The sequence below is a fragment of the Pleurodeles waltl genome, chromosome 1_1 (assembly GCF_031143425.1).
Source record: "Pleurodeles waltl isolate 20211129_DDA chromosome 1_1, aPleWal1.hap1.20221129, whole genome shotgun sequence".
NCBI classification, from domain to species: Eukaryota; Metazoa; Chordata; class Amphibia; order Caudata; family Salamandridae; genus Pleurodeles; species Pleurodeles waltl.
The window spans coordinates 819,697,610-819,722,302 of NC_090436.1; the positions used below are offsets into that span (position 1 = coordinate 819,697,610).

Sequence of the window (24,693 nt, forward strand, 5' to 3'; positions counted from 1 at the left end):
AATTTGCGTAAAAAAAAACAACGCAAATTCGGCGCAAACAGAGTATAAATATGCCCCTAAGTTTTCAGCCAATCACAGAAGTTTAGCAAGTTTAATTTAATGTTTGAGAATCAGACATTGGGGTTTCTATGCTTCCTGGTTTCCAGAGACTTCACTTCTCATTTCTTATGATCTGTAACTTTGACATTTCATGCTTCACCAGTCAGTCTACTGACATTCTGGTATTTTATTATTTTGAATTATTTTCCTATGCTTCGTGCAATGATACTGGTGCATACTTTAGCACTCAATGCTTGGAGCCTGCAGTGCTATGCTACCTGCCTTAGATAATTAACTTGATAGTTCAGAGAACTTAGAGTCCAAATTTCTGAATTGTCACCCCTTTCCCTCCCCCCGTCCTGATGCCGTTACTGCTGACCCCCTGATGAAGCTATGCTGTGGTGCTGAATCCTTTAGGATTGGAAATTATATTGTTTTGTGCAATGTTATTTGTCTTTTGTTTTGCAGTTACCAGCTGCTACTGTTTTAATTTCTGCTACTATTTTTGATAGTGCCTTAGCTATATGTTTTCTAAATTAATGTTACTAAAACGTATGCATGATGTCCACCATGCTAATGCTAATTTGAAGTTAGTGAGGTGTTTTCTCTATGCTTATGATTTAACATTGTTTTATTACTGAATCGAGTGTATTTTATCTCTCTTACACAGATATTCATGTTATTGATTTGTGTTCTAACTAGTGATTTCATTGTTTTATTTTCTTTGTTTAAATTAAGATTTTTCAGGCCAATCCTTCAGTCTGTGAAGCTTCTTAATTTGTACCATTTGGTGTTAAGAATGAAGTACGTGACCTTAGCATTGTCAATAGAGAGAAATAAATAATTTAATTGATGCTAAAAGGTATGGTTATTCATTTCGAAATGGTGTGTCATAGATTGATTCTTTGGTGATTGTTATTATTGTTTGATGTTGTTTTATGTGTCAATAATCAATATATTAAGCAATGTGATAATCAATATAATCTAAATGAATCAAAAGGTTAATTGACTTTAAAGCAGCGTCCAATCACTCACCATTATGAAATAGATGAGACAAGGATCTGTGCGCTGACACACCCTGTGCTTAATTTGTAACAGGATAAGTGCTGATGCCCAAAGTTTTGCTCAGAAGTCTGCAGCGGGTGCTATTGAAGGTCAGTATACCAAATACCAAGATTGTGTAGCCTTGATTCCACCTCATCTCTCTTTAATCCACCAACAAGTATTCCCTACCTCTCTATTTCACACTTGTAGGTTCTTTTCATCTCTGCTGTCTTCCTTTGCCACTCGTTTTCCATCTTTCTATTCCTCCTTCTTTACATTGTTTGTGTTTTTCTCTTTCTCTTGTCAAAGTCTGCTGAGGACAAATAGGTGCCAGCCCCCAAAAATGAGTACTGGTGTGCCCCATCTGCAACCACCAAGTCAAACTAAGCACTGTTGCAACCATGTCAGCTTCAGGCTATGTGCCTGAGCATTTACTTTGATGTACTTTAGGGCTTGTTATGTGAAATTCACTTTTCTCCACATTCAGGCCCATATTTATACTTTTTGACGCAAACCAGCGCCGGCGCTGGTTTGCATAATTTTTTTTACCCGGGCTAACGCCATTACAACACACCAGGCGGGTGCCTTATTTATGGATTGATGTTATCCGGCTCTGTGGGCTGGTTAGAGTAAAAAAAAAAGACTAACCGGGCAGCGCAGGCGTAGGGAAGAATGGGGGTTGTGCGTCAAAAAATGGTGCAAGTCAGGTCCGAGTCAAAAATCATGGCTCTAACTGGACTTGCGCCATTTTTTGACACACAACCCCCATTGAAATGACTCCTGTCTTAGGAAAGACAGAAGTCATGTCCCCCCCTGCCCAATGGACATGCCCAGGGGACTTCTGTCCCCTGGGCCTGGGCCTGGGCCTGGTCACTGGGCACAGTGGCATGTAGGGGGGCCCAAGTTAGACCCCCATGCCACTTAAAAAAAAAAAACATTTACTTACCTCTACTTACCTGAACTTACCTGGGATGGGTCCCCCCATCCATGGGTGTACTCCAGGTGTGGGCGAGGGTGGCAGGGGGTGTCCCTGGGGGCAGGGAAGGGCACCTGTTTACTGCTTCCATGGTCAGAGACCATGGAAATGAGCCCACAGGTCCCTTAATGCCTGCCCTCACCCAGGTGTTACAAAACAGTGCAAATCAGCCTGTGTGCCATTTTTTAAGGCCCGCCCCCTCCTGTGCATCAAAATGATGCGGGTGTATAAATAAGGCGCATATGCCTTAAAGTCATTTTTTGGACGGGAATGCCTACCTTGCATGTCATTAACGCAAGGTGGTTTCACGCATTCAGAAAATTACGCACACTGCTGAATTTAGATGTTCGCGGGGTCGGGCGTCAAAGTATAAATATGGTGTATGGTTTGAGTTGAATTTGCATTAAAAATGGGAACACAAATTTGGCGCTTACAGAGTATAACTATGCCCCTCAGTGTTAGATTTGACTCCTAAAGTGCCATGCACACACTTCAAATTGCTTCCTAATGCTCTTCTTGTGCGATGCCAAGCACTAGTACACCATTGCTACAATTGAAAGAACTGAAAGCATTCACAATAGAACAAATTACACCTCAAAACAATACTGGAAGATTTTGCTGCCCATGGTACATCAATGCTCAGGTGTTTTTGCTGAAAACTGACGTCCTGTTCTAACAGTAGCAATACAGCAGAAAGGGCAACCAAGTTTCAGTAAATAGTATCCATTATAGAGATCCCAATTGAAGAAGACACCACTCAGAGAGCATCCGCCTACCAAGCTGAAAGATTGTGTCACCTTCAGAGGCAGACTGAATGTTCTAAACATCTACTGTAAAGACGTTGATGAGCTTGGGGATCATTTACATTCATGAATGAACTTTGATGTTCATGTTCCACCGGTGAAAATCTGTAGAACCAAAAGGGTGTGAGTCTTAAAAAAGCACTGAAGCTTGTCTCAATCCATTGAGACTCTGTGCTAACTTAATATAAACTAGTCATTGCCCCTGCAAACAGGGTGCAATGTGTATTGGCTGATGTTTCTTGGCCCTCATTCAGGGTCCTAGCTTTTACCCGCTTTATGAAACAGGCAACAGCAGATGTCATTTTATATTTGTTTTGTCAGCCCTGTTTGAAGCACAGATATAGCAGGAGTTAATGTTAAGTATGTAAATATATTGAGTTCAATGATAACATGTACTCATTCCCATTCATTATGATATTACTCTTCATAGTAATCCCTATATGAAAACTTTAACCAGAATGTGACCTTAGCTTCCCATCTTCATAATGCTATGAACAAAAAAAAATTGCATAAAAGGGAATGCAGTTGGCCCAGACTCTGTATGTTCATAAAGAGAGAGGTCTTGCTTGCATCCAGTGAAAAATTAAAACAAACTCAAAGGACAGCATCAGTGGTGGAAGGACCACGTATGCAAGAAACATGGAGATATTGATGCAGAGGTGGGAGGAAGAGAGAAAACTGTGAGAATGTGATGAAGAGGCTGGAGAAATGAGTGGAGTGTATTTCCAAAGACTAGCGTGCACTAGCAAGGAAGACATATGTTGGCTAACTCATTGATTGATGCAAAGGATTATGGAGATAAGGAACAAAACAGAACTGGAAAAGGAGCATTAGTTCGGAGAAACACTTCGCTCTCTACCAAGTAAACAGAAGGCACTTATCTCCTATTCACCCCGTGTCGGCACCTCTGTGCAGCATCAGTAATGCCAACTGTTAGAGGAAATGCCAGCTACTGGTTTAAATCCAGCCTGGCTTACAATATGTATGCAGGATAGACATTAAAAAACAAAAAAGGTGGAAGGTAATTTTGCAAAAGACTGGAAGAAAAATGGATATGGAGAAACAAGAGGCAATGGAAGGTTGGTCTGTTATGTGCACAAGGTACTGGAAAATTCTAGGCATGAATACCACAATCAAATTTAGTGCCTCATTTACAAGGAACTGGTGCATTGGCTCTGATGCGCCAGTTTCCTTGCTCGCCGTGCGTTCCCCTAAAGACACCATGGTAGCGCTGTATTTATAATAATGCACACCATGGCGCTCGTTAGCACAACTGCATGAAAATGTTTGAGGTGATTGTGGCGCTTTGCTGGAGTAGCGTCAAAAATGTTGATGCGAGTCCAGCAGAGCTTGGGGAGGCGCATTGAAAAGAGCCTAGCATTACTTTAATGGCCGCCTTGGTTGGGCATTAAAAAATTATGCTAGAAGGGCGCAGGCAAATTGCACCATTTTTTTGGGCCTCACTGTGGGGGAACGCCTTCGTAGCACACATTATACCTGGCGCAGGTATAATGTGGTGAAAGGGTTTACAAACTGGCGCAATGGTGACATTGAACCAGTTTGTAAATACGGTGTGGGGTGGGGGACAGTTATGTGTTACTGTAGCATCAAAAAAATGATGCTACGGTGGCACAAAGGGGTTGTAAATGAGCCCCTTAGTGCGGTACACAACCTACTATGGTTCCATACCAAGACTTCACATGTTCACACTGAAATGCCTACCTGGTTGACTGTAGCTCCGACTGACCCCTGCAGAACCATCTGCAGCATCTTGGCATCTGGAGGCTCCTGGCTTGTGGCAATTGCCAGCTCCAGCGTTTTCTTCTGCATATCTTCAATGGCAACTTCAATTGGGGTTAGGATGAACTAAAAAAATATAAAATTACAGGGAAGTTAACATGCTAATGTATAACTGTGGTGATCACTGCGTAGACCCCAAATGCTTTGCGCATTTTAAATATAGGCTTGTGATTTAGAGAATCAGTATCTGGATATCCTTAACAAATCTATGACCATTTTTGTTGCAATCCCAAATTGGCTATCCAGTGAAGAGAAGAAAACAGGGCAAATGTATAACCAGTATTTTACGACCAATAAAGGTTTTTAAGAACGTTCCCTGGGCCCCTGCCTGCTCTTCAACAAACTTTTATTTTATTTATAAAAGGGAAAGGGTCCCCAAGGCACACCCTCCCTGTTTCTAATGGGTTGCGACCTCCTTTTGGGCCTCAGTAACTTTTAAATATTTTGTGGTCGGATTTCCGTGGCAAAACATTGGCACATAGCATATTGATTTAGTGTTTGGAAAGGAGGCCTACAACACACAGCTTCCAAATACTGAATCTGTATCTATTCACAATTCCAAAACCTTTGCTACATCTGGCCCCTAGTTCTGCATCTCTTACAATCACCCACAAGAAGCATTTGAGATTGGTCCTTTGTTTGAGGATATCTGCTTGGATTTTGAGAAATATTGTAACAACATTCAAAATTGCCCCTTTAATTGTCTCATTTGTATCAGTTTGAGGTTCTTCCTGATATAAAGGTTGCCGCTGCCATTAAAAGAGCCTTTTGCTGGGTTATTCTAGTAGAATATCTTGCTTCACTTCAGACTGATTTTGTTTTCTAGACCCATCACTGTACCTCTTCCTTTTGAATGACGTTGATTCTGGTTTTGATGTAGGGAAAGGCATGCATTGTCGTAAGGATGGTTTTCCGCTTGTACTGTTCACAGAGGCCACCTCTTGGTCGCCCATCCATAGTGAAAGGAGTTGTGTACATAAACCGCCTCAGGTTGAAATTCTTTTCGAAGTATGTCATCCTGTCTTTCATTTCATACTCGTCAAAGTAAGGCTCAACAAATGTAATTTGTATGTAGGCCTAGAAAAAAAATAAAAAAGAAAAGAACCCCTCACAAACAAATACATAATATTTCACATCTCGCATAATGCATGGAAAAAGATGGTCAAATCTCATTTATAAACGTTCTTGAAACTGAATATGTTATAAAAAACATTAGGAATAGCATTGGCACACGATTTCCTAACCTGGTTCCAGAAGGGCCAAATCCATGCCAAATTTTGATGTATGCACTGATTATGTAAATGTGTTCCATTTCAGTCAATCGCTTACCCTGGGTGGGTATCCTGAAAATCTGGACTGTATCTGGCAATCCTTGACCTATGTTGGACACCCCTTTTATTACTCAGTTGGCACACCATCTCTGCTCTCTTAAATCATCACTCTCTGGCAATTAGGTCCCAGGTACAGCTCACTGGAGCCACATTGGTCTCTGCAAACCTTCACTGTTTTTGCACAGGACATTTCAGGAAATAGCCTTCACTTTGCTTGACCCAGGTTGAGGACTTCAGTCAATGAGGTCCACCAGAATTGTTTCAACTAAATTTCTTAAAATAAAAAATGTTCGCTGCGTGATAGTTCCCAAATGTGCATCGACCCATAGTTAAGAAAGCCCTTGTGTACAGTCGACAAACAAACAGAAAATGAAGCTGAAAGGATGGATCATATCCATTCTTGGTTACATATGCTAGATATTGTTCTTCCTTCTCTCTACCACTTACATTTTTTCCCATATTTGTTGCAGTTAATTTCACACTTTTTTCCTTAAGTTCTACTCATTGTTTCCGTAGGCCCAGCTTTTCCGCTCGTATTTTTATAAATGGTCCTATAGTCATTAATCTTTCGTTTTTCTTTTCCTAGATAGGGGTTCTCCTTTTGTTTGAAATATGAAAATCTGTGCCTTTAATCTTTGATCCTCACTGCAATATTTTTCCTGGTTTGTTGCATGTTGGTATCAAAGCTTTTAGTGGCCTTGCATTACCCTCTAAAGTATATCTCGGTCACTCCTTTCTTTCCCAACATTTCTTGTGTTTCTGCAAGCTTGCAATAATGTATTTAGGTAGGTCGAGAGGAGTAACTAGTGCAGGGAAATAAGGTTGAATCTTTATCAGATTTACGTGGGCTGATAGTATGTTGCAGGAATGTAATTCATGCAGGAATAAAGGGAAGAGTAATATCAACAATGACCCCCCAACTACCAATCTAAGAAATAAGGGACTTGAGGTAGAATCTAGCATGGGGGTACCAGCCAAAAGACCACATGCAGAGCTGTGTGTTTTGGACCAGAACATTTGTTTTAAGAAAATTAATTTTCAGCATATTAGGTAACATCAAGAATGCAACTGTACTTAGGCAGGTGGAGAAAGTGACAAGAGAGGCTGGAGCCTTAAGATCAGCTGACTTAAAACTTATGCATCACAAATATAGATAAAAAAGTAGAATCCTAATGACCTAATCCAGGCAGTGGGGTCCCAGGCACTAGACCTATGGGACACCACATTAAAGAGAACACAGTAACTTTGGATGGGGTGAAGAGAAACTGCCTCTTGGTGGCCATGAGAATATACCAAATCCAATCTAAAGGCCGGGCCCCTAATACCATAGCCACTCAATGAGTATTCTGGGATCGCAGGGTCAAGCATTGTGGAGAGATCTAGCAGGACCATGTCTGTGATCCCACCATGACACAGGATCATGGGAGTTTCATCTGTAGCTGAAACAACACTGCCTGTGTTTCATGTGCCCGTCACAACCATGACTGCACTGAATGAAAGACTTCCAGGGTCTCTAGAATTTTGGCTTAACTGAGCATTCACTACTTTTTCAAGAATGTCAGCTTCCAAAGGCAAGTGACATATAGACCTAATGTTTATCCTGATTGTGATATTGGCTTTGGGCTTCCTAAGATGTGGACATAAGCTGAAAGTGGAATCAAGCATATTGCTAAGTGGGAAATTATGCCTCCAGAGTTTAACAAAGTTGAGGATGGAGACAGTGATGCAGAGGGAAGACAGATTTTGTACAGTGAATGCTCTCAGTGGAATTGCTGGCAGAAATAAGGGAATGACTATCTAGTGTATTGTGGTACTCTGAATGCAGAAGATAGTAAAGATTGAATCACAGAGACGGCAGTGCTAAGTTCAGTACAAATAGAATAGTATTAATCTTTCGAAGAAAAAGCAAAGAGAGGATTGAAGAGCTAGGCAGAAGGATAGATGGTTTCTCTGCTACAGAGGGGATCATCTAATCCTTAGACTTTCTTAACAATATTTTAGCAGTGTTGGAGCACATAAAATAGGAATTGGCCCAAGCCTTGAAAATGGCTTTTTGTACATGTTAGCTTGATCATTGTAGTGCCTATACCAATGCCACTTAATTAAGGTGTTTGCCACTGGTTTTCAGAGCCTGAAGCTCAGAATAAATGTACTATGTGGTTGAGGATTAGGGTACAAGGAGAATCATTCAAAGTGATGCCCTTCGGTCTACTAGGACATTCAGCCCAGATACTTCAGTCCTCCATAGAAAAAAATCTAAAAACAATGTTTGGGACAGCAGGCTCAATGGCATTAGCCAAAGGATCCCCAAAACCAAGTCGGAGTTTGAAGGACCTATAAAGTTGGTGTCAGAGTATGTTATTATTTGGGATGATGGCAACTGAAAGGACTATAAACCAAGCCTTTTCACTGTGTGTCAGGATCAAGGAACAAACTTTAAAGATGTCATGAGCAACACCTCCTAGGTTTGAGAAGTGGTCTAGCTGGAAGTTTTTAAATCTGATAGGGACGACAACCAGAAGCTCGAGACTTGACAACTGTTTGTACACGTATGCATGCGGAGCTGCTTCTATGTATACACAACAAGGAATGCACAAAATATTTCCAGGATTACTGTAGGAAACCTGCAACTGTCCTAAAGATTGAGAATCTGCAACAAAGCGAGGTACTAAACCAGCTAGAAACTTCTTGGTGAAGTGGTCTCTTTTATCTTTCGACCAAAGTGCACAGATTTATTGTTCACTTTCTGCAGACAGTGGAGCAGGAAGGAGGAGAGAAGTAACATATGGCTTGTTTGCTTAATGCAGCTCCTAGATGATCAGGCACCTACTTCCACTGGATGTTGTGTAATAAGGAAATTTGCTGCTCAACGATACTACAGAAACCCAAAGGGTCTTCTAGGACCATTTCCCCAATTTGTGACTTCATGATAAGGGTACCATCCGATATCACTCCACATTATTCACTTTGACAGCTAACATTGCGTTGAGGTCAGTGATAATTGGAGGAACTGGGACATCTAAGGACATGATAAGAACTCAATAGTAAAACTTTGGCTTTTTTACCACTAACATACATCCACACCCTACTGCATGCTTTCTGAGCTTATGACCACATACATTTTGGGGCACATATCATCTTTGGTTATGATTTACACAAAAATGATAGCAGTAGTCGACTGAAGAAACTGAGATTCTTTCTGAGCAACTGAAAAACAGGCACAAGACTTACTAAAATGTGTTAAAACTGAGAAGTCTAAAATTATGTTTACTCTAGAATTGGAACATGATTGTGGCTTTTGTATAAGAGATTTCTCACACATTTGGAAAATGGTGCTATGCAATCAATGGCACATGTTCTTTAAAATTTTACTGGACAAAGAAAGAAGAAAATTAGTTTGACCACCTAGGTTACAAGTGGGCTAAAATGAGTTAAGTAACAGGGGATGTTGGGCTACTTTTCGAGCTGTTCTGTAAATAAGAGGTATTTGGTGATGTGAGCAGAAAAATGCATTATTGGGAGTTAAGCGGGTGTTGTGATCTCTCAAGGCACAGGCTTCTAATATTCTTAGGTAATGTAAAGTGTGCTAGACAGATATGGGGATAACGCAGTCTGTGGTGGAAGGAGGACTATTGAGATTCCTGCACAACTATCTGTTCCTCCAATCATCTTCAAGCTATCAGTTTAGCCAGTGCTTTCTTTCTGTGTCACTGGTTAAGATTTGTCTCAGTTTTACAGATCATCCTACCCCTAACACTTGTAAACCTCAGCACCCTAAGCCTAGGTTGGTTTTAGAGCTAACCTCACAGATACATAAAAAGGTATGTTTCTTAGGGATTTCTGCTGTCCTGTAGTATAAGAACCAATTTGCTAGCATCAATAAGGAAGCTATGGAACCACCCTGCAAGCCACAAATCTTATTTTATTGACATATATGCTCACAGGTCCAATAGTGTCTATGTATTCCTCATTCACCTATGTGAATCATTCTGAAGTCGATGACAACATTATAATGCTATAGAGCTACGTGGTGCAATAAAAGTCTTCAAAATACATGAAGCGTGTCTTTACATTAGGCGTGCACTCCTTGTCTGGAGGTAGAGCAACATCAGAGGAGCGTGCATACATGTAAATGTACACATGTGTAACAACATCACTCTTTTTTCACTCCACGCTTGCCATACCACATTGCATGTACTTAATATGTCTCTTACCTTATTAGGATCCAGCTTTGCTTTGTTCACTGGAGCAGAATCCTTTATCACTTCTACGGCTTCCACACCAAAACACTGACTATAAAAGCCCTGCAGAGAAAAAACACATAAAATAGGCTTTTTTGTGTCAGTATATTTTTTAGTTAGTTTTAACTATTTTTTATTGCTTTGATTGTGTATCCAGACACACATTTAAAATTCTTTCCTCCTATATCTAACATACATCCAGCATTCATGCATGACACATTAATTGTTTCGGGCCTTATAGTGGTCATTAACAGGACTTCAGACAATCCTAGCTTGTTTTATGATATCATTCCTGCATGGGTATCACTTCCCTTATCTAAGTGTTTACTATGCCACACAAAACTTTGAACCAAATATATAACAATATTATATTATAATACATGGGATTTTGTAATGCGTGTATAAACGCCAGTCTCTAATTTCTTTATAATCGGCGACTAGTGACACATTCAGTCACTGATTGTTAGGAAAAGATTTCAGAACTCAACTATTATAAGTTATTAAAGTCGAGTTCTGACCTCACAATGCCTGCTGCAAGAGCCAGAAGTTGAGGTGAATGACAGGTCAGGTCACAGAGCATAATTGTAGCAGCTGTTTAAAGCAATGAAAACAGAGAAATGTTTTTCTTTCTTCTGCTCTATTTCAGTAGCTTACACTCACAGAGAGAATATGTTTAGTTTCTGCACTCCTTAGAGAAAAGAAAGGATCTTTCTGTACTTCCTACACATTTCAAGCTGCTGCAGCTTTTTTTTCTTTAAAACTGGCTTGTATTGAACTGTTCCTAACAACTGTTTGCAGCAAATATCTACCAGATTTTTGAGGCGCTTAATTTTGCACTATAGGTTTTATTTTTATACTTCATGTTTGCAAACATGTTCGCTCATTCATATGAAAGAGTTACGCACCATGGTTTTAAGTGTCTTGTAGTAGGGTGATGTTGTGATCATGTATTATATTGGATAAATTGCCTCCCTCCCGTACATCATAAGGATATTGCATGTCACCTCGGAGTTCCATAACCTAAAGGAACTTGGACTTTGGCCTCGTTCATTATTATGGTTATGGAACTCTTTGGTGACTTGCAATATCCTTATAATCTACGTCAGGGAATATTGTATAACTTCTATAATGCTAACTAATCCTCAATCCCACTAAGATAGGCCTATGGCTCTTCATTTCTCTGGCGACTAAGGTCTATAAATTAGTGTGTTTCAGTGCTGTCACCACTTTGTTTTGCACACATTTAGGGGGTCATTACAACTCTGGCGGATGGCGGAGAACCAGCGGTAAGACCGCCAACAGGCTGGCGGTCTTACCTTGGTGAATTATGACCATGGCGGTTACCGCCATGGTAATCCGCCGGTTCTCCGTCCCGCCCGCCAGGGCGGAAACGACCGCCGGGCTGGAGACCTGGGTCTCCAGCCCTGCGGCCGTCAGTATACCGCCGGCGGTATTTGGATCCGGCTTACCGCCGTGGATTTCCAGCGGTTTGAACCGCCATGAAATCCATGGCAGTAAGCACTATCAGTGCCAGGGAATTCCTTCCCTGGCACTGATAGGGGTCTCCCCCACCCGCCACCCCCACCCCGACTCCCTCCAGTACACCCCCCGCCACCCCCTAAAGGGGGCAGGGCCCCTCTCCCCACCCCGACCCCCAACATAACATTACTCACACACACCCGACACGCATGCAGGCACCACACACACGCACACACCCCGACATACATGCCCACAGCACACACACAGTCAGGCATGCACACTCACATTCAAACATACACACACACATCCATACAGACATACCCACAGCCATACACGCACTCATTCCCATACACACAACACCCCCGCAAGCTTACACGCACTCACACACACCCTCTACATACACACACGCACACCCCCATGCACGCACACAACACACAACACCCCCCACCCGCCTCCCTTAACGGACGTTCGACTTACCTGTTCCGTCGATCCTCCGGGAGGGGACGGGAGCCATGGGGGCAGCTCCGCCGACACCTCCACGCATACAGAACACCGCCAAGGCGAATCACGGGACGTGATTCGCTGGGCGGTGTTCTGTTGGCGTGGCGGTGGAGGTGGACCAGCCTCCACTTCCCCGCCGCCCGCAAGTATGGCTGTTGGCGGCTCTCCGTCAGAATAACGACGGAGAGCAGCCAACAGTCATAATACGCAGAGCGGCAAACCGCCTGCACAGGCGGTCTTCCGCACGGCGGTCCCTCGGCGGTCTTGCAAAAAGACCGCTGAGGTCGTAATGACCCCCTTAGTAGTTAAATCTGGTAGTTACCACTGGTCTGTGTGGATTAGCTCTAGTGCAGTTGAATAAATCTATATTTTAAGTTAGTGAGAAACAGCAATTCACTGGTATAAAAATCAATGCACAGAGAGTCAAACATTTCTACCTAAATTTTATGTACATTCACTTGCTAAATTATTGTAACAATTCTGAACAAAAATAATTTCTCAGATTTTAAACCCTGCCCCCATATCTGTTCTACAGCAACTACCTGCGCTAACCGCTTTATGCTTCAAATGTTTCCATACATTAATGTGTGCATTATTTTGTGTCTCACTTCCTTGCTAGCTGCATGAAAATCTACAGACACATCCCTCTAGAACGAAATCGTGACGAAGCATATGCAAAATTTTCAGGTGTGAGCTATTGTCTACAAAACAACTTGTTCTAGGCAAAATTTACTGTACAGTCCCAGGCACCATAATTTCTGTCTACTCTGAACCAAAAGCCTCTACAGGCGGAAAGCAAGTGCTGGAAGCATCCAGTGGCAGTCACTGATCACTTTTATACCTCAGTGTCAAAACAACATTCTTGATCTAATGCAGTGGTCTCCAAACTTTTTAATGCTGCGCCCCCCCAAGTGAAAAATAAAAATCATTGCCCCCCCCTTCAGAATTTTTCCCAAATATTTTATAAAGATGGCAATGTTTAAATATGTCTAGATGTATTTAAACATTGCCGTTAAGTGCCGTTGCCGTTTTAAAAATGCAATAACATGTTTCTGCTTAAAACAAAACACTGTTATCTGTGAAGTGCTTCATTTGGCCAGAGCCTGGTGCTCCACATGGGACCACTTGAGGCAACCCTGTGGGGGCCCGCCCCCCAGTTTGAAGACCCCTGATCTAATGGTACATAGTGCTCTCGATCAGAATACGTGATTAAAATGGCACGATTTGTGTCTATCACTATATAATATTGTACATGTTAAGAAAGCATTCTGTTTTACCTCAAGCCGATGGGAAATTTCCGGTAATTTGGTAATTGCAGGCTCTTTGTAAATATATTCTTGCTCATCCAAATCACCAAATTTGGCTCCATAGAACCCTACACGAAAGTAGGTCCCAAACATTCTTTTGTGACCCTGAGGGATGAATGAAAGAGTTGGAAAGAGTTAGCTCTCAATTGGTTTTATACACTGTCTATTTAAACACTAGAACAGAACACTTAAAAATATGATTCAAGTAAACCTTGCAAATCTTGCAAATTGCTCTTGCATTTGAAGTAAATAAAACTTTGCATCCGTTGATGTTTGCATACAAAACATAAATATTTGCAACACAACGTAATAAAGTACCAGCATCCACCGAAAAGTATGCTGTAGGAGTTGCTAATGAGTGGATAACAGGAGCATAAAAAAGAATCTACATTGAGATCAAATAGATGCTGCGTTTCTGAAGCATTACTCCTTCTATTGTCAATTTCTGGAAGATGATCCACTGAAAAATTTACTTGTGCTTCAGTCGGTTCAGCAACTTTTGTACAGTCAGGGGGTGACACACTCTAGACACGGAGCACAAAAAACTCAGTTTCAAATTGCATTTGAAAATGATTTCCTTGATACAGTTCTTTTTCTAAATGTGGGAGAATATCTGCATATTCCCACTAGATAAAAAATGTCAGTCAGATTCTGCAGCATCTTGGAAAAGGAGCCTGTAAAGCACAGAACCAGCTTTAGCTACACATAGGAAACTGTGCAGGGAGAATGAAAGAAGTGCCACTTTTGCTTGGTACTCTAAGCAGGAAATCTATTTTATATTTTGAATTCCTCTTTACTTTTGCACACTGTTTTAGGCAGCGTTTGATTCTGTAATTCTAAACACGAAAAGTAAAAGTTGTGATAAAGTCTGGAATAGTTCCATTCTGTGGTGAATTCATAAGCCAACCTATAAATCGTGCTTGGCCAACACAACATACAAATAAAATACATTACCTCCTGATCCCTTTCCTTGTCACAATTCTTACACAATGAGAAGCCTCTGCCCTCCTCAGATTGATATCCTTGTGTAATAAATACATCCCCAGATTAATCATTTTTACCTATATCAAACCCTGCCTAACAAGGGTCAAGTAGGGGTGACTGGGCAGCCAGCATTTCCTGACCGTATCTAGAAATAGGACCAGGATTGCAAAGGAAGCTTCCAGATGAGGGGGGCATAGAAAGGGATGGATGCACTTGGACGAGGAATTATACGTCACTGCCAAATCGGCATGGAGCTAATCGGGGATTGGGTGCAAAGACGCAGCATACATACAAAGAAAAAATGATAGGCATGCCTAGACTCAGCTGTGTCCATGCCTAAGTCTTACAGGTAGCAGGGAAGGTCAGTGAACATTATTGGAAGTTTTCTGGGTCAGAGGAGCTGAGATCTTTCTAAGGCATCTGAAAAACAAGACAGGATGCCAAAGGGAATAGAGGTTTGTATGAGAAGGCACAGCCGATCTCAAAGTCATATGTAGAGCAGAAGTGCATTTTCAGTCCTATGCCAAAATGAGGTGGTTCTTTCTTACATCTGAGATGGGATGGAATGGCTTTCTAGAGTGGGTGAACCACAGATGTATAGGGATCTCTGACAAAACATTTGTAACTGGTTGTTGAATTTCAGATTTGCTCTAGTATATTTTGTAGATGTAGGAATGTGGAGTATTATGTGGCGTGGGGGTTAGTCCTTACCATATAATACTCTCACAATACCCCAAAGATGGTTCTTGAATTCACACTAATAAATCCTTAGCTCATTCCTGGCAGTGTGGCAAAAAGCATTCAGGCTTTACTAGAGGAACCTGTGGTAAGCATTTCAGAGTGCCAACATGGTCGATAAGTAATTGACACAACTCAAAAGAATTCCAACATCAATTTATAAAAAAGAGCATATTTTATAAAAATAGAGCTTATCTTAATTTAGAAACCAAAGCAAACAGAATTTCATCAGTACAGCAGGACTTAAAAGCAAAATTAAATCACAGAAAAAATACGCATTTAAGCCTAATGTTAAAGACAACGAAGAAAAACCACTAGTGACAAATGGCCTATTCGAGGTCGAGTTACGTGGAACCCTTACAGGTGTGAGAAAGCATGGGCTGGCCAATCAGTGCACAAAAAAGTTAGGACAAACAGGTGGATGCCCTCTAAGGTGACACCTGGGTACATGCCAGCCGTCCCTCAACACCATATTATTGTAAGTGGAGAGAAGGTATGCTGTTTGTCACTAAACTCGACATACCTAAGTGGTACCATAATGCAGCTAGATCTCCCAGGTTTGCCTGGGTGCAGGTCCCATGCTATCCTATGGACCGACTATCACTTATTGTGTACTTTAAAGTCAAAGTCACTGTAGAGACATATAAGCTTGTGTTTACATGTCTGTATTCTTAATATACTGCACCCTGCTTTCTGGGCACAGGAGGCCTTCTCTAGGGGTGACTGACATATACTAAAAGCTGTGCAAGTGACTGTGCCACACATGGTATGGGCACAGTTGTGATCAAGCAGTTTGCACTGCTCCTGCAGTCTGCACTGGCAGGCCTGTTGTCAGTATTTTGTTTGGGTCAGTAGGGATGGCACAACCAATGCTTCAGGCCCTGATGACCCCTTTATACACATGCCCTGGGTACCCTTGGTACCATATACTAGGGACTTATAAGGAAGTTAAAGTACAAGCCAATTGGGGATATCTATTCTCCTTTACCAATTTAGGAAGAGAGCACAGGCACTGGGACCTGTTAGACGGTTCCAGTGCATTGTCATGGTGGAATAACTGATATCTAGTAGTCCAAATGGGGCAAAAAGTGTGGGGGGGGGGTCATCTGCAAAAATCCTGGTTTAGGGGAATAACCTCCCCCGCCAGCCAACACACCCAGGAGACTCCTGGGTGAGTTTTCCTGGCCTGTCAGGCGACAAAGAATGTAAAGCAATCTGGCTGTATTATTGCATGGTCTACTCTGCCTTACATCCTCCTGTCTAGGCCACTCAATCTGGACAGATGACCTATCTCAATAGTAACAGGACCCATTTTAAATCGAACCTTCACTATAGCTGTCTTCTTCTTCCTCCCGTTTCACTCTGGTTATTGAGGTGCCCACCTTTTTAACCCTTTCCTTGGTAGGGCTACCCCTAGCTTACCCACATAGGCCTCCCAACACTTGAGCAACCGCACCATAACCAACAGGGTCAGGGGGCGTAACTTGCTTTTGGCTGCAGGGTCTGCCTGCCATGCAAAGTACAGTGTTGCCATGAAGGCCAGCACCCAGCAGAGGCTACTGACAGATGTCAGAATCCAAAACCACACCCTACACTCTCCACTGACTTGTGAGGGAGTTGCTTTAGGAGCAACTCTGGGTTCTTTCTTGGAACCTCTCTTTGCTGTTTAGAGTGGGGGGCTACCACTTCCTGTGGCAGGCCCCCCTCTTCCACTCTCCCTTCAGCCAGTGCAGGGGTGATACCCTGCTGTTTACCAGCTGCCGACTGCTCAGGACTTCTTTATGGTCAGGTGAAGCCTTACACGTGCCAATCTTGGGCTTTCATCTTACTGGGGTGGAGGACCTTTGGCTCACTGGATCCTTAGTTAAGTGTGACTTCCCTTTTCTTCTTCTTTTCCCTTTCTTTTGGGATCTCAATCTCCTAACTGCAGGGACTGGATCTCCAGGTTCTCTGCTTTGGGGGCACCCTGGGTGACCAGCCCATCTGGGACCAGACCATCCTCTGGGAGATCATTCGCCAGGGATGCAATCTAAGGGTAGGTCGGAACTGGCCACTACCTTATGCCATCTAAGAATACCCTCCCTTTCTAGAGGCACTATAGCTACATGTCTCTCAGGGACCTCCCCAGGGTCTACCCTTACCCTTCTTGTCTCTCCCTGGCACATACTGATCTGGGGACAACAACCTGTCAGCCACTGTAGTGTGACGGGCACATGTGTCTCTTAGGCAAATGGCAGGATCCCGTTCATCTAAATGGGGTGGAAATGCCTACTACCACCCTCAGGGATCACCAGCTTACCATCTGGACCCTTCTCCTAGTTAAATGCTAAGAGGACCTCCTCATCTGAGGAGTCCTCCTCTATGGCTACAGTGGACAGCCCAGTGCTAACCATCTTTTGGGGGCAGACTGCATCCCCTCTGCAATGACCTACTTGCTGACAGTCAAAACACAGCCAGTTATTCAAGATTTTTTAAAGCCCTGGGTCACCCTGCCTCAGTTTGTCAGAGATGGGTTGGGTTCTGCTCTCCTCCTTTTTTTTGTAAACTTTATTTATGTTTGAACCAAAAACATACAGCTGCGTCATATGGTGGCACATAGAGAAGGAGGCAGACAAACACTGTTGATACAATCGTACAATAGAAAACAACATCACAACAGTTTCATGTCCATTTCCACCCTGCACCAGACCATCCTGCCTCTTTAGGATGTGCATCAATATTCCCCCCCCTTACTTATTAGCAGTACGTCTCTGTGTCCCTATATTTTATGTCCCTGCTTTTTCCCCCACAATTACCCCCGAATCTTCTTCCTCACTATCTGCGGAGGTTAAGGTAGAGTCCAGATCCGTGAAAACTGCACATATCTCTTTCCAGTCAGCTATGTCCCCAGGAACCTTGTCATCATGCCGATTTTTTTCCATATGCACCTTTTCTGCTACAGCCCGTTCCAAAGTATCAGCTTTCCAGTGGGCATATTCCAAACCCATCCATGTTATGGCAACCTACGTTTTGCTAACACCAATGAGAGATGCAAAAACTTATATTCCATCTTCCTGCGCTTTGGACGAGGCATATTACCAAGGAGGCAACTTTGGGACACCTGATCAAACTTCAAACCCACCACCCTTTGTATTTCTGTAGTCACTTGCACCCCTAAGTCCCGTACTGACCTACAATGCCAAGCCAGATGTAAAGTCTGCTGCCTCACTACCGCATCTTGGGCAAGCGTCAGACCGTGCAACAGAGATCCTCCATAGCCCTCTGGGAGTAACATATGTTCTATGAAGGGAGTTATAATGGGCTAATTTAAAACGTGCATTACAAAAGATAGTTTGTGTAAGAGCATTTACTCGAGCCCAGTCACTCTCTGACAATGGGGCAGTGAAGTCTTGATTTCACACCGCTCGGGCCGGCAGCGGTAGGCCTATAACATTTGAACGCACCCGCACCACAGGTAAGGAGGACGCCCAGTGTGAGTGTTGCTTTTGGTGCACAGGAAAAGTTATCCATGTTTCACGTGCGTCGCCTGCCAGCCCTTCATATTGCAGGAATTGACCCCACCCCAGTGAGATGGCATCCTGAGCGTCCTCGGAGATAAACCTTTCATTTTGGTATAAGTCACCTAGCACCTCACAGCCGCCCTTACGCCATTGCTTAAAGGACATATTGTTCATCATGTGACGGACTAGGTTAAGAATCCACACTGGGAGCTCACGATGGAAGGGAGCGCACTTAAAAGAAATGCGTACAAACCACTGCCAAATAATTGCAGTTTGCCGCACTAGATATGGGGCCGATTGCTGCACGTTCTGTCCCTCCGTCAGTAACTCTGGCAGCTTTCCCACATCCACCATGCCAGTAAGAAGATGTTTTTCCCAGTTCTCGGGTGGGTCCAGCCTGCGTGCAGCATGTTGAATATGTGCTGCAAAGTAATACAAATCCAACCTCAGTGCATCCAACCCACCCTCTTCATATTGTCTTGTTAGGATTGACAAGGCAACCCTAGGCCTATTACCCGCCTGTAATATTGAGACAAGAAAAGAGTCTAATTGTCGGAAATACCTCTGAGGGATTATAGTTAGTGAATTCTGCAGGATGTATAGGCACCTGGGAAGAAGGACCAGCTTAGAGATTGCCAGCCGGCCCATCTGTAAAAGTGGCAACGTGTTCCAAAATGTGACTGATTTTTTGAGGCCCTCAATTACTTTCTCCAGGTTTAGCGCAATCTGCAACTTGCTTGTAAGTGCAATTCTAATTCCGAGGTAGCAAAAATCTGAGGTCTCCCAACGGAGTCCCGCTTCCGGAAGCCGGTCAGGGGGGATGGAGGCCAAACCCGCGAGCGGGAATACCAGTGATTTAGTTTTATTCAGGCGTAGTTCCGATATGGCACCAAACTCTTCCAGGATGTGCAGGAGAGCTGGAACAGTCTCTCTAGAGGAGGACAAATAAAACAAAGCATCGTCCGCATATAAGGAGGCAACATGGCGATTAACCCCTGTCTGTATTCCCCAGGGTTGCAGCTCACGTCTCGCCCTGAGCGCCATGGGTTCTATCGCAAGTGCGAATAGAAGCGGAAAAGGCGGGCATCCTTGTTGTGTACTCCTGCCCAATGACCACGTGTCAGAGAGATGTCTCCCAACCCACACACGGGCACGTGGGTCCTCATACAATAAGCGCTTCCAACCGCACAACTTAGGGTAAAACCCCATGACATGCAAAACCTCAAGCAGATAGCCCCAGTCCAGTGTGTCAAATGCCTTCTCCAAATCAATGGCCAGCAGTGCCATCTCATCCTGTCGTTATCAGACCTCACGCATCACATGTGTCAATCTGTGCAAATTCAGACTAGCACTGCAGCCGGGGTTGAAGCCACATTGGTCTTCATGAACCAGTGTGGGCATATGTTCTGTGAGATATATAGCAAGGGCCTTGCAGAGTACTTTGGTGTCAGGATTAATCATTGTTAGTGGCCTGTAGGCTGATGGGTCAGTGGTATCTCCACCCAGTTTAAGAAGCATGCATATTTCCCCATCCCTCAGGGACTGGGGCAACCTGCTCAGCTTGAACGCCTCCTGCAAGACATCCAATAGTCGCGGTGGCAGTATTTCAGAAAAGGCGTGGTAATATTCAGGTGGGAAGCCATCACCCTCCCAGTACCTTGGAACATGGTTATGCCAGCAAGGCCTCTTGAATCTCTTCCAGAATCAGTGGCCCATCTAACTGTTCGGACACGGGTGTGTCTCTGCAGTCCTGTAGCCATCAGGTAAGGGACATATCCAAGCCTGTTGACACGTGGATTGCCGTATAGACCTTTTGAAAATGCTGTTGTAACGTGTACATTATGCCCATCCTAGATGTGACCCTATCTCTGTCTAAGTTGACCAGGCAATTAATGGGTGGCAGAGATTGCTCTCTAAGCAGAATCCAGGCCAAAAACTTGCCGGAACTATCCTCCTCCCAATGGTTCTAAGGTGGAGCGGGTGCCATGTATCGTAGATAGTATCTCTGCCCTAGTGGGTTCTGCTCCTGCCTCAAGCTGTTCACCCTCCTCCAGGGGCCCAGTTTGCCTCGTTATTCGCGGTGTGGGCTGGTGAGGCATTGTATATTGCGTGATAGTGTTCGAAATGTGTGAGCAGGCTGACTTATCCTTCCCCATATGGCCCGTTAGATTGCAGCGAGCAAGTGTTATCGGTGGGTCGTTGGGGCACTCCAAGGTTGCTCTCCAGGCCACTCTCTGGCTCGATAGTTCCCCAATAATTCCAGACGATCACATTCAATGACAGGTTCTTTACAGGCAGGACTGGGTTACATTGCCTGTAAGGGGTGGCGACAATATCAAGGGGATGAGGACCTTAGTAGCTTGACACATAAACCATAGCCCACAGTTCAGTTTCTCACCTGCACTAGCCTGTGGGTTACTCTATTACAGCTGGGCCCAGCACAATACCACTAGCACGGCCCAACCTGCCGATGGCATAGAGTGTGCGACCCAGTGGCCTCGCCCGCTTAGTTTGAGCAAGAAAGGGCCAGGCACCACGTGCATGACCCCGCGGCTGCCGCCCCCAGAGGTCACGGGAACACCAAGCGTTCAGCTCACCTGTTGCATCAGAGGTGGGCGATCAGAAGTCTGTAGATTGCGGTGCCCCCTCAGAGTATTAGTAGGAACTCGTGTCGGTGCAAGCGATCCTGTTCCAAGCCCAGAGGTACCTCACCGTGTCCCGTAGGCTCTCTAAGTCATCGGCTCCACCGCCCCTCGGCACTGTTGATCTTAGCCCCGCTCAGCCTGGGCCTCCGATCACAGCTGCCACTGTTGATTTACAGGATGCGGCACCAACTCGCTCCGGCAGTGGCCTTCCCCGTTGCGCACCTCTGCCTCTGGCCACCCACCCGTTCCCAGGTTCTGCGGTCACCGTCACTGGAGCACGAGGCGGCAATCAGAGAGTTGGAGCATCAAGGCCATGTCGGCAGAAGACAGTGCACTAGCAGCTACCGGGCAGGACCTCGGTTAATCCAAGCCATTCAGCCACCCACTGTGGCCCCTACATCCCGAGCCATGGAAGCCCAATGCCGGCCTTGACCTCCTTCCACGCAGGTCACTCCAGACCACAGGTCCCGCACTCGGTTCCCACGTTGCCCATGCACCAGAAATCAATCCGTGGGTTCTAAGTCCTTCGTAGGTTCAGTTTCAGGGTCAGAGAGACAGGATTGCACAGGATTTTTGCAGGATTTATATGAATTTTGCCACCCGGCTGGCGGGAGCTCATGTCCTAGAGGCAATGCTGTGAGGCCATGCCCCACCTTTCCTCCTGTTTAGGGTAGTGGGTTCCTGAGGGAGTCTCTTTGGTGGGCTCACCGTTTCCTTCCTTTGCTTTTTTTATGGTGTAACACCCCCTTCTTGGAGTGACCCCTGAGTCTTTTTTGGGTACTCTTGCCTCATCCACATATCAGTTTTCTTAGCCAACTCTCTGGACTAGAAGGTGATGAATCCACTAGATGCTTGTGTGACTTGTCTGAGGAACAGTTTGTCAAAATGTGCTCTTTTACAATTAAATTACAAAGCCTGTCATATCCATCAACCCTGTTACCATTTATCCTGCACTCTAGTGCTTTGACTGAACAGTCCACTAAATCCAATCATGTCTGGCTCTGGTCTTTCATAGGTGTCCCTAACTGTCAGCCTACACTTTTCTGTGGTGGGCCCAAATCCTTCTATGAGTGTCTCCTTCATATGTTTGTAGGACTCAGCCACATCCTCAGGGAGGGTCAAAGGTCTATCTCTGCCCTTCACTGGTAAGTAACTCCCAAAGTAGCAAGGTCCAGTGTTGATGACCTAGGGGGTCATTATGACCCTGGCGTTATTTGACCGCCAGGGCCAAAAGGACGGGAGCACCGCCAACAGGCTGGCGGTGCCTCCCGGTGTATTTTGACCGCGGCGCACGCCGGGGCCGGCGGTATACTGCCATTTCAGCCCCGGCGGTGATAATCCACCAGGCCAGCGCTGCAAGCAGCACTTCCCTGGGGATTATGACTCCCCTATCGCCAGCCTGTTTCTGACGGTTTGCACCGCCAGGAAGAGGCTGGCGGTAAGGGGACTCAGGGGGCCCCTGGGAGCCCCTGCACTGCCCATGCACTTGGCATGGGCAGTGCAGGGGCCCCCAGGCAGAGCCCCATCGCGCATTTCACTGAGAAATGCGCGACGGGTGCTACTGCACCCGCTGCACATCAGCATTGCCACCGGCTCAATTACGAGCCGGCGGCAATGTTGAAGTGACTTTTCCGCTGGGCCAGGGAACGGTAACTCTGTTACCGTCCGCTGGCCCAGCGGAAATGTCAAAATAGGGAGCCAGCCATACCGCCAGCAATGGCGGTATTCTGTCGCCCGCAACATCGGCGGTCTGCCATGCAGACCGCCGAGGTTGTAATGACCCCCAAAGTCTTCTCATTTTGCAGGCCCTCTCAGAGGCTGCAAAGCATTTGTCAATGTCATCACCATCCCTATACTTGGGGACAATCCCTTTGGGGATATTTGGACCAAAGGACTCATCCTTTTCCCTTGGGATTTTGTCGCTGACACTCTTCTAGGGCTTCAAGCCCAACTTAACCCTCCTCCCTTCAAGGGCCATTCTCCTTTCCTCAAGGTCAAGCTTTCTCTCCTCCAAGGAGATTTGGTGCTTGTCCTCAATGAGTGACTTTTGACACTTCTCACCGGTAAGTGGGGCCTGGGAAAGGATGAAGAGTCTTGGTCGTCACCTCTTTCTCCTCCATGCACTTGGGCTAGGGCATCTTCCTTGACCTCTACAGGGTCACTTTCTGAGGAAATGTCCTCCTTTTCCACTCTTATTTCTTTATGGAAATTCAGTGCCTTTTAATGTTCCTCCTTTTTGGCTGTAACTCTATAGCCAATGTCGCTTGCTTTTCACACAACTCCTAGGTCTCTGATCCTAAGAGCTGGAAGGATGGATAAGTCTAGACTCTTATCAGCATCCATTGTGCCTTTATCCTAGAACTTGGGATATTATTAAAAATTTTGAAAAACTTTTAAAAACGTTTTCCAAACTTACTAAGTTTTTTTTAATGTCTAGTGGAATGGGGGCCTACACAGAATCCCTACAAACCAATTAGAAAAATTGAAAACATTGTGCAAAAATATTTTCAGATTTCTCATGCAAAATTCACCTATGACCAAGTGGTACTGTGAAACACAACTTCAGGATCCCACTGCTGTAACACCAATGTAGTAATGTAACACCAATGTAGGAATGTGGAGTGTTATTTTAGTGTGGGGATTAGTCCTCACCAGCTAATACTCCCACAATATCCCAAAGATGGTCCTTGGATTCTCCTTAATAAATCCTTAGCTCAGTCCTGGTAGTGTAGCAAAAAACAATCAGACTTTACTAGAGGAACATGCGTTATGCATTCCAGAGCACCAACATGAACAATACATAATTGACATGACTCCAAAAAATCCAACCCCGCTTTATACAAATAGGGCTTCTTTTTATCTTAATTTAGACACCAAAACTAATGGAATTGCGTCGGTACTTTCGGAGTTATAGATTTTAGAAGCAAAACTAAATCACAGCAAAAATAGGCATTCAAACTTAATGTTGAAGTCAGTGTAGAAAAAACACTAGTTACAAACAGCAACTTGAAGGCTGAGTTATGTGGAACTCTTGCAGGGTTAAGGTGGTGCGGGTCCTAAGACTAGGCCACGACAGTCAGTTCAGTTTTACCTGGCCCGTGGCGTCAGGGTGCAGAGTTGTCCTGGCTGTCCGTGTTGTTGAGCGGGACTCGCACTAGTGCTGATCTTACAGCTTACATGACATAGCAGAAAACACAATGCAAAAACTCAGCAGGGGCTTGGTTGTCAATGTTGGATGCAAGCTGCACAGTGTACCCTGCAGTTGCAGCATCAAGTGTTGGGGTCAGTTATCTGGCTAGCAAGCA

The 24,693-nt window shown here is 44.5% G+C and overlaps 1 protein-coding gene across 2 annotated transcripts in view; it reads right to left on the reverse strand.

The window, feature by feature from the left end:
- DOCK8 (dedicator of cytokinesis 8) overlaps positions 1-24,693 on the reverse strand; it is a 709,540-nt gene that overhangs the window by 34,129 nt on the left and 650,718 nt on the right. For both annotated transcript variants that reach the window (XM_069228642.1, XM_069228651.1), the window contains 4 exons: positions 13,492-13,626; positions 10,208-10,297; positions 5,503-5,739; positions 4,585-4,728 (listed from right to left, as the gene is read on the reverse strand). In XM_069228642.1, coding sequence (XP_069084743.1) covers positions 4,585-4,728; positions 5,503-5,739; positions 10,208-10,297; positions 13,492-13,626 — 606 coding nt within the window. The remainder of the gene's footprint in view (positions 1-4,584; positions 4,729-5,502; positions 5,740-10,207; positions 10,298-13,491; positions 13,627-24,693) is intronic.